This window comes from Salvelinus alpinus, chromosome 22 (genome assembly GCF_045679555.1).
Source record: "Salvelinus alpinus chromosome 22, SLU_Salpinus.1, whole genome shotgun sequence".
NCBI lineage: Eukaryota > Metazoa > Chordata > Actinopteri > Salmoniformes > Salmonidae > Salvelinus > Salvelinus alpinus.
The window spans coordinates 8,138,683-8,148,585 of NC_092107.1; the positions used below are offsets into that span (position 1 = coordinate 8,138,683).

Sequence of the window (9,903 nt, forward strand, 5' to 3'; positions counted from 1 at the left end):
TGCAAAAACAAATTGTTGGAGATGAAAGTAAAAGTGCAATATGTGCCATGTAAGAAAGCTAACGTTTAAATTCCTTGTTCAGAACACGAGAAAGCTGGTGGTTCCTTTTAACATGAGTCTTCAATATTCCCAGGTAAGAAGTTTTAGGTTGTAGTTATAGGAATTATAGGACTATTTCTCTCTATATGATTTGTATTTCATATACCTTTGACTATTGGATGTTCTTATAGGCACTTTAGTATTGCCAGTGCAACAGTATAGCTTCCGTCCCTCTCCTCGCTCCTACCTGGAACACATCGACAACAGCGTTACCCATGCAGAGCAAGGGGAACAACTACTCCAAGTCTCAGAGCGAGTGACGTTTGAAACGCTATTAGCGCGCACCCCGCTAACCATTTCACATCGGTTACACCAGCCTAATCTCGGGAGTTGATAGGCTTGAAGTCATAAACCGCGCAATGAGCTGCTGGCAAAACGCACAAAAGTGCTATTTGAATGAATGCTTACGAGCCTGCTGCTGCCCACCATCGCTGAGTGTTTTAAAAATAACATACTGTACTTTGAAAGTATCTATCCAAGTTTGAAACCATTAAAAATGCACAGTAACCTCGTTGAAATGCAGCCCAAATAACCAGCTGTGTCAGGCAGATGGATACTGGTAGGCTGGACACTACATTTTTAACAATGCATTTTTCTGATAACTAGTTCTTTGCATCCGCCGTGGAGCCCAGTTTCATAATATTACCATATGTCCCAGCTGCTTGCCATAGTTGGAAGTAATCACGAAAAAGCATTTTTTACAATGCCAGCTCCTATTAGTTATATTGAGCACCGTGGCACCAACTCGCCTTCGGAACGTTCTATTCCCAGTTTATTGTTCTACGTCACAATGCCTGCTTTGCTATTGTTGGCAATGAGACCTGGGGCCTGTTGCACAAAACTAGGATAAGGGATTAAGCCAGGATATCTTGGTGATCCTGGCTCAATTGATCCGTAATCCGGTTGCACTAAAGATGGATAGGGGGCAGGAGGATATGTTATGGTATAAATTACCATGGAGATTTATTCTGTGGAGCTAGCCTGCTCCAGACCAGGCTAAATTCCAGGATCTATTTAATCTCATCCCTAATGTCAGTCAGCAGTCACCACAAATGTAAACCAATAGTTATTTCACTGCTCACTATACATTGTTATCACATATAACTAGACCCACTGTTATTATTTAAACGTTTGTGATCATTAATTTCAATGATTTTGGATAAAAAATGATTTTTAGATGATGTTGCTATCATTAGATAATTTACAGTTTCCCATAGACTATAAGGCTATATATAAAATGATAGAATATTAGGGCCACAGAGGGGAAAAAAACACAAGTCATAATATTGTAACCAGTTGTTTTAAAGGAGGACAGTTGTTAAAATGACAGATGTGGGGCATTTCGTGAAATTGTACTTCAGTATGGTTTCATAAACAAAGACATGCTGATGTGCCAGAATATTAAGTATCACATTGTCATAAGTATCAAAACTGTAAAAACAATATGTAGCTTTTCTGCAGAAAGAACCAGCCTCATAAATGTATGACTTTATCCTTTTTCTTCAGTGTGGCCCTAGTACTCTGTCATATAAACAAATACACATTCCATATGAATATAAAAACACAATGTGTAACATTATGTTCCTTTATTGAATAAGGACAAAACAAAGCAGGTAAACCATCAGCTCCTTTCGAAACTGAAGTCACAGTGACTCTACAAGATGGAAAGCACAGAATCCAAGCATATTATACAAAATGATACATACACATTCAAAGGTCTGTATATAACACACCCTGCATGTCTGCACACTAAAATAAATGCAGGACAAATCCATACACATCAACTGAACAGACAAATGAATGGATGCAGTAGCCTCCCTGCAGCCTTGTATTACACACAGTATACCGCACAAACATCATAAGAGGCCAAATTCGTCAAAAAACGAACCCAAAAAAACCCAAATTCCTCTGCCACCGCAGGACATATTTAACCAAAATTGAAAGCACACATACTAACTAAAATAATTCAACACATATTGGTCCCTCAGCAGCCGACCACTGTCGTCATCAGGGAAGATTGCCGGATTGTCCCAGTCCATGGCTGGTGGCACTCTGGGGGCCCTCTCCTTCCTCAGGCAGGCCACATTGTGGAGGACAGCACAAGCCACAGTAATATCACATGCCCTAACAGGGCTGACCCTTAATTTGTGAAGGCAGTGAAAGCGTGCCTTCAGGAGGCCAAAGGTCATTTCAACTCTGGCCCTGGTCCTGGCATGGGCATGGTTGTAGGCCTGCTGTGCTTCCTGGGGGTCTGTGAAAGGTGTCAGGAGAAAAGGCTGGCAGCCATACCCCCTGTCTCCCAGCAACACACCAGAGAATTCACCTGTCAACACAATCTCATCATTACTACCTCATAAACACAGTGATATTCTTGACACAGCCATGATGGTTATAAATAGGGGTTGTGTGGCTTACCTTGTGATAGGCACTGATAGATTTCAGAGGCCCGAAAGATTCTGGAGTCATGGACTGAGCCAGGCCATTTTGCCACAACATTGCTGATCACACAGTCAGCATTGCAGACCATCTGAAATCATAAGATGAGGAATATTACACCAATCAATGCACATCACTGGCAATGCAGAGTGTTCGTCAATGGACAATATCAAAAAGTTATGTTCACCTGAACATTAATGCTGTGAAAGGATTTCCTATTCACAAAATCGGCCTCATGGGCACCTGAGGGGGCTTTTATCCTTATGTGTGTGCAGTCCACTGCACCAATGACATTGGGGAAACCTGTCACACAAAGTAATGAGTATCCTACTATGTGTTAACAGTTGTCCTGTAATTTGTAGATCCTCTTACCTGCAATCCTATAGAACTCCTCTTTGATGTCACAGAGTCTTCTGTGGCCAGGGAAGGAGATGAAGACATCTGCTAATGCTTTGATAGCCAGACACACACTCCTTATTGTGCGGCAAATTGTGGCCTTGTTCAGCTGTTCTGCATCCCCCACTGAGTACAGGAAGGCTCCACTAGCAAAAAAGCGCAAGGCCACACAAACCATTTGCTCCACACTCAGTGCATGGCTCCGTGCAGTGCGGTGCTTAATCCTGGGACCCAGTAGTCTGCATAGATACCTGATGCCATCTGCAGAAAACCTGTATCTTTCATATAGATGGTCATCAGGGAAGGCCAGTGGGTCCAACCGGTCCCTGAAGACCCTTTCTCGCCTGAAGGCTCTCCTCAGCACAAGTGCTTCTTCATCCACCACATCTCGCACGAATGGGCATGCCATTGTCAGAGCAGAAAGGAACACACAATTTTGGGCCTTCATATAGGCTAGTGGCCACACCTGGTGCTGGGGGGGTGGGCAAAAGAGGGCGATGCCTTATAACGATGACTTGGTTGTACTGATTGCTGGGAAAATAAAAAAAACCTTAGAAAGATGCCACCGTCCTGTGTGCTCACAATAAGAGCTCATATGTCATGGCTCACTTGACTTTACGAGAATATACCTAATTTTTATTTTGAGCTGTGTCATCTTCTTGGAGCTGGGGGAGGAAAGAAAAATAATGATTAATACATTTGTGTTACAGTTAGCATACAGTGTACATTGAAGGCATATCTCACCTCCCTCTCAAGTTTTTTTATTTCAAGGTCCAGTTTCCTAATTGTCCTCTTTTTTATTTCGGACTCCAGTGCAAGATTTTCCATCTTTTTCTTCTTGTACTGAATGTCTATGTCTGCCAGTTCTATTTGGCGCCGGAGGTGGTTGCCATACAACTTTCTGATAGCTTGTGAGCTCTGTGAACACAATACAATTAGCGCAGCTGGAATTTGGCAGGATGTGGTGTCCTTTTATTAATACGCACTATGTTGCCAGGCTGGTTTTCCCACTGTATAGCATCTGGGTCCTGTAAAAGAAATTAGATTTTTTGATTTTGATGAGGACTCCTCACCATTGTAGAGTAAATAGTACTTTCACAGTCTTAACATGATACCTCATGCCTTCTGGAATCCAGAGAGATGGTCTCCTCCTCATCATCGTCTCCATCATGTGCTGTTGCTGCTGCACTGGGGCCTTCACCCTATCACATTTAATCGGATTCATATTGAAGCTAGTAGACAAGACATGCCAGGCCTACAGTATGCCTTTGATGGAGTACTCACTGGATCAGCATCGTCTGGTGCTTGTGCTGGTGGCTCTAACAGGAACACAGTGCTGCCAGACACTGCAAGGCAATAGGTAAACCAAAGTCAGACAGTCCAAATTGATTCAATATGAATGTGGTTGTATCCCATGTAGAGATGGAAGGACATACCTTGAATGAAGCGGGTGGCATCTTGGGAGGAACCTATGCTCGTCTCTTTCCCCCCAGGGATCCCCTCTAAGACGGGCCTGCCTTTATTTAGCTCCAAGGCCATGTCCTCTGCTGGGGTAAGGTCAGCCTTTGGTGACCCACCACCCGTGCCTTGTCTGTGGGTATTCTTTTTCACTGCTAAAACAGTACAGACAATGTGTGAGCAGGCACCTTCTGGGTACAATATATGCTTGTGCTTTGTTAAATATTAGTCAGGGACCATACCATTCTGCAGAATGTTCTTGTATTTGATTTTGACCTGCTGCCATGTCCGTTTTGGCCCGTTCATGTTTAATCTACACACACACACACACACACACACACACACACACACACACACACACACATTTAATGGAGTCACACTGCAAAAAATTACTTGGTATTTTTGTCTTGTTTTCAGTAAAAATATCAAAAAAATTATCATAGCTTTATACAGTGTGATGGAGTTACTTTACACAATTTCACTCATATCTGCAGTGCATTTCAATTAAAAATTTAACCGTTTCATAATTACAGTACAACTGCATTTTTGGAGATGTGAATTAAATATTTGAATTGTAATTGTGATGTTTCAGCGGAGCGGTGAGTGTGTAATTGTGCACTACTTACGCATTCAGGCGGTCTGCAATACTTTGCCACGCTTTTTCTCTTTGCTTTATCACTGTGGCGGTGTTGCCTTTCTTCTTAATTATATCTTTTACCTCCTCGTATGCCTCCATGAGGATTTGTGCTTCCGACGGGGAAAAGTACGCGGCTCTAGTTGCCATGGTAAATCAGTTAATCTGTGATCTGTGGCGGGGTCTATTTGAGTGAGCCGTGAGCGCGCACCTATCCAGGATTGGTTTCACCTGGCTTAATGAATCCGTGTCTGCTCATCCTGGCTTGGTCTTTGTGCAACCAATTAAGCCTGGACGCACATGTTTTGGCTTCATTGAGCTCAGCTGAGTCATTTATCCCGGATGTCTTAATTCTACTTTTGTGCAACAGGCCCCTGCCCACGTTGCTGGTAGTTCAAATGTAAACACATTTCCTCATGCAACTATGAGGTCCCATTGTTTATTATAGGGAAATGTACGTGTCTATTTTGCCAAATATCTCGCTTGGGATTTTTTGAAGTCGGACACCATTTTTTAATCAGGATAATATCTTTCGAATCAAAGTTTTGCAGCGTACTCTTGCTGTCATCGATCGCTAGACCAGAAATAGGCAAGTTGACATTTTTCCCTACCTAGATATGCAGACATAAGCACACTTGGCCCTATCAAGGTGCGGATGTTGACTTTCTGCACGAGTTGTTATTTTTCGGTTTCGTCCAAAGAACAGATTGTAGTGGTAAAATAAAAAGGTGTACATTATTTGGTGCTATTTAGGCGAAATGGAATTCTAAGCGTCATCGTTCGATTCCATCCATTTGCTATGAGCTCGCGCTAGTGTTCCAGTTTAGCCAACGTTCTTTTGCCATTTTTCATCCTTGGGCGAATTTTGACTCGGTTCTATTTTCCAGCCTATACTGGCATCACTGTTTTCTTCCAAAAGCAAAGACTTCCGGCAGCGTTTTTAAAGTGTCTCAATGCTTTTGTTTTATTTTGTTAATTAAGATATTGTAATGACCTGACTAGATCATAAAGGAACAATTGTCCAGACAGAGGGTTGAGTTTACGAATTGAAGGTTTATTAACCCAACTTTACACAGGCTACTGTTTGGCCGTAGCCCACGCCAAATAAACGAAAGATACCCCACAAGCCAACCGTGACCTTCTCTTGTGAAGCCCAGACGTAAGAGAGAGAACAATGGCTAAACCTGGTCTTAACTTCCAATGCTCCATCCCCCTCCACGCCACTCCGCCAAACACCAGGATGCCCGGCATCAGAACATTCCAGGCATCCCCGTGATTGGCAGATAGCAGGTTGATTGGCATGTCGGACCCCGCAAACACTGGTAAGTACAACACAACCCACTAATAGCCTACCACATAACACACCGCTGTCTGTGCGGGTCGCTACAATATTATATATGCCAGAAATATTAGGTGTGAACGAAGTCCATGTTATAGGCTACTATGTTACACGCTATGTCTATTGTTGTACAGTGCCGCACAAATAGGAAGTTAACACTTGAAGCCTAAATTTCGTGATAAATCCAAATTAATCAACACCTTTAAGCGAAATATCATTCTAGACCTGGTCAGACCACTAACTGTCATGATATTATTTCAACAAGAAGTGTCACTCAGGTGTTGTGCAGCATCATGTGAGAGGTGCAATCTAACCTGAGGTGCCAATTGAACAAACTGCCTGTTTGGCCCTCCTTTTCCTATAGTCCACTATCAGCTCATTTGTCTTGCTCACATTGAGGGAGAGGTTGTTGTCCTGGCACCACACTGCCAGGTCTCGGACCTCCTCCCTACCACTGTTGTGTCATCAGCAAACTTAATGATGGTGTTGGAGTTGTGCTTGGCACACGCAACACTAAGGGGCCCCAGTGTTGAGGATCAGCATGGCAGATCTGTTGTTGCCTACCCGTACCACCCGGCAGTGGCCCTTCAGGATCCAGGATCCATTTGCAGAGGGAGGTGTTTAGTCCCAGTGTCCTTAGCTTAGTGATGAGCTTTGTGGGTGCTATGGTGTTGAATGCTGAGCTGTAGTCAATGAACAGCATTCTCATAGGTGTTCCTTTTGTCCAGGTGGGAAAGAGCAGTGTGGAGTGCGATTGAGATTGCGTCATCTGTGGATATGTTGCGGCGGTATGCGAATTGGAGTGGGTCTAGGGTTTACGGTATGATGGTGTTGATGTGAGCCATGACCAGCCTTTCAAAGCACTTCATGGCTACCAACGTGAGTGCTACGGAGCGGTAATCATTTAGGTAGGTTACCTTCGCTATCTTGGGCACAGGGTGGTGGTCTGTGAAAAACATGTAGGTATTACAGACTCGGTCAGGGAAAGGTTAAAAATGTCAGAAGACACTTGCCAGTTGGTCAGCGCATGCTCGGAGTACACATCCTGGTAATCCATCTGGCCCCGCGGCTTTGTGAATGTTCACCTGTTTAAAGGTCTTGCTCACTTCGGCTACCGAGAGTTGCGGATGTTGCCTGTAATCCATGGCTTCTGGTTGGGATATGTACATACGGTCCCTGTGGGGACGACGTCATCGATGCACTTATTGACGAAGTCGATGGCTGAGGTGGTATACTCCAATGCCATTGGATGAATCCCAGAACATATTCCAGTCTGTGCTAGCAAAACATTCCTGTAGCATCCACGTCACTGGTACTTCCTGCTTTAGTTTTTGCTTGTAAGCAGGAATCAGGAGGATAGAATTATGGTGAGATTTGCCAAATGGAGGGCGAGCTTTGTATCCATCTGTGTGTGGATTAAAGGTGGTCTAGAGTTTGTTTTCCTCTAGTTGCACATGTGACATGCTGGTAGAAATTAGGTAACGGATTTAAGTTTGCATTAAATTTCCCGGTCACTAGGAGTGCCGCTTTTGGATGAGCATTTTCTTGTTTGCCTTTATACAGCTCGTTGAGTGCGGTCTCAGTGCCAGCATCGATTTGTGTTGGTAAATAGACGGCTACAAATAATATAGATGAGAACTCTTGGTAGGTAGTGTGGTCTACAGCTTATGAGGTATTCTACCTCAGGCAAGTAATACCTCGAGACTTTGTTAATGTTAGACATCACACACCAGCAGATAGACACACCCCCGCCCCTCATATTACCAGGCGTAGCTGCTCTGTCCTGGCGATGCACGGAGAAGCCAGCCAGCTTTATATTATGCGTGTCGTCATTCAGCCACGTCTCGGTGAAACTTAAGATACAGTTAATGTCCCGATGGTAGGATAGTCTTAATCATAGATCGTCCAGTTTGTTTTCAAATGATTGCACATTGGCCAATAATACGGAGGGTAGTGGTGGTTTACCTACTCTCGGCAAATTCTTACAAGACACCCCACCCTCCCCCTTTTCCTCAATCTTTTCTTCACGTGGTCGACAAGATTTAGGCCTTGTCGACAAAGCAGTTAATTCTTCGGGTCGGACACATTGAAGAAAAAATCTTTCTCCAGGTCGAGGTGAGTAAACGCTGTTCTGATGTCCAGAAGCTCTTTTCGGTCATAGACGGTAGCAGCAACATTATGTACAAAATTAGTTGCGAAAAAAACTAACAAAATAACAGTTGGTTAGGAACCCGTAAAAACAGCAGCCATCCCCTCTGGCACCATTATCACTTTTACCAGTATTTACCTGTAATAATGGATTTAATGCTTTTGACCAATTTACCATTTTGTAGTCTTCTGGATAGTTTACCTGAAGGTGTGAGAGCTGGGGGAGCAGAAGGCCAGCTGTGAGGGCCTAGTGAGGCAGGGCCGGCAGGCTGTGTAACAGTACTTCCATGGGCTGGAGCTTGTGCTTGCCAGGAATAAAGAGGCTTTCATGGGGGCCCTGGACACCGCACACGTGGAGGTGTTTCTGGCCTATGACCCACTCATTCAGAGGCTGGAGCTGCAGGTAAGTATAGCCTGGGTCAGTGTTATTGTCATGACATTACTTCCTCAGCTTTGATTGTATATGATGGTGCCACCCTTCCACACAGGAGGAGCAGCTGGACCTGTTGTCTCTGGGCTCGGCCGTGGAGGACGAAGACTCTCCCCTGGTCTTACTGGATAAGTTCTACCTGTTCTGGGAGGTGGAGGCGCTGGTAAATCCAACCCTGCCCAAATCCCTCTCCATCACCCTTGTGCTGCTGAGCACCATCGAAGGGCTGGTGGAAGAGCCGGTGCCTTGGTTCTTCTGCTGTGCCAAGCCCACCATTCTGATGACGGTTCTTAGGCCAGAGGCAGGGAGTCACCCTGGAGGCTGGGCCCATGATCTGTTGCTGCAGCTCCAGCCCACTCCCCCTGTGGTGCTCCTGCTGGCTGTGTGGGTGAATCCTGTTGGGGGAGCATCTCTGGGCTTCTCCCTGCTGTCCAAGCTCAGTCAGATGGTACACGGCCTAAGTAGCAAACTGATCGCCTCACTATGGAAGACAGCAGGCTTCCTGTATGCACAGACAGTGGAGGTGCAGCTCTTCTCCACACTGGGGGAGAACACCTACCAACAGCTGGCATCCTTCAAGCTCATGACAGAAAGACAGGTCTTCACTTCAGGAAGGACCCAAGCACCTGGTGATGTAAGGTTACACTCCTTTGGTTTGGAATTAATGCTAATTGTGCCTAGTGATTAGAGCTTTCCTGATGCAGCAGGATACAGTTGACAGAAAACACAGGCGTTAATTCTGGAACTAACCCTGACCCCAGCTAAAGCTCAAAGGAAGATACTGCCTCATGTACCACAGTGAAAACCAAACTTTTCAATCCCAAAATGCATTCAGCAGATTGGAAGCTGTTATATTTCACCATAAGCATTAAAAGTACAGCTTTTTCAAAGACATTCTATAACTCTACATGTAGTATACTGTAATAAATAATACTATAGGACTGACATTTAACTCCAGCTATT

The 9,903-nt window shown here is 44.5% G+C and overlaps 2 protein-coding genes across 6 annotated transcripts; one reads left to right on the plus strand and one right to left on the minus strand.

Annotated features, from left to right (window-relative positions):
- Positions 1 to 1,670: 1,670 nt before the first annotated feature.
- LOC139548916 (putative nuclease HARBI1) lies at positions 1,671 to 5,373 on the minus strand. Of its 3 annotated transcripts, none has more exons than XM_071358866.1 (10): positions 4,632 to 5,372; positions 4,368 to 4,544; positions 4,216 to 4,277; positions 4,047 to 4,133; positions 3,676 to 3,959; positions 3,561 to 3,596; positions 2,908 to 3,462; positions 2,723 to 2,838; positions 2,515 to 2,626; positions 1,671 to 2,422 (listed from the first exon to the last, which is right to left on the minus strand). In XM_071358866.1, exons 7-10 carry the CDS (start codon positions 3,377 to 3,379, stop codon positions 2,052 to 2,054), a joined length of 1,071 nt encoding a protein of 356 aa, XP_071214967.1. In that variant the 5' UTR covers positions 3,380 to 3,462; positions 3,561 to 3,596; positions 3,676 to 3,959; positions 4,047 to 4,133; positions 4,216 to 4,277; positions 4,368 to 4,544; positions 4,632 to 5,372; the 3' UTR covers positions 1,671 to 2,051. The 3 variants fall into 3 exon arrangements, with proteins under 3 accessions (XP_071214967.1, XP_071214968.1, XP_071214969.1); XM_071358867.1 differs by having other exon boundaries at positions 3,676 to 3,849; positions 3,918 to 3,959; positions 4,368 to 5,372; XM_071358868.1 differs by having other exon boundaries at positions 2,723 to 2,814; positions 4,368 to 5,373.
- Positions 5,374 to 5,438: 65 nt separating this feature from the next.
- trim59 (tripartite motif containing 59) lies at positions 5,439 to 9,830 on the plus strand. Of its 3 annotated transcripts, none has more exons than XM_071358872.1 (3): positions 5,439 to 6,345; positions 8,696 to 8,913; positions 8,999 to 9,830. In XM_071358872.1, exons 2-3 carry the CDS (start codon positions 8,839 to 8,841, stop codon positions 9,626 to 9,628), a joined length of 705 nt encoding a protein of 234 aa, XP_071214973.1. In that variant the 5' UTR covers positions 5,439 to 6,345; positions 8,696 to 8,838; the 3' UTR covers positions 9,629 to 9,830. The 3 variants fall into 3 exon arrangements, with proteins under 3 accessions (XP_071214973.1, XP_071214971.1, XP_071214972.1); XM_071358870.1 differs by lacking the exon at positions 5,439 to 6,345 and adding an exon at positions 7,850 to 8,477; XM_071358871.1 differs by lacking the exon at positions 5,439 to 6,345 and having other exon boundaries at positions 7,850 to 8,913.
- The last annotated feature ends 73 nt before the right edge of the window (positions 9,831 to 9,903 follow it).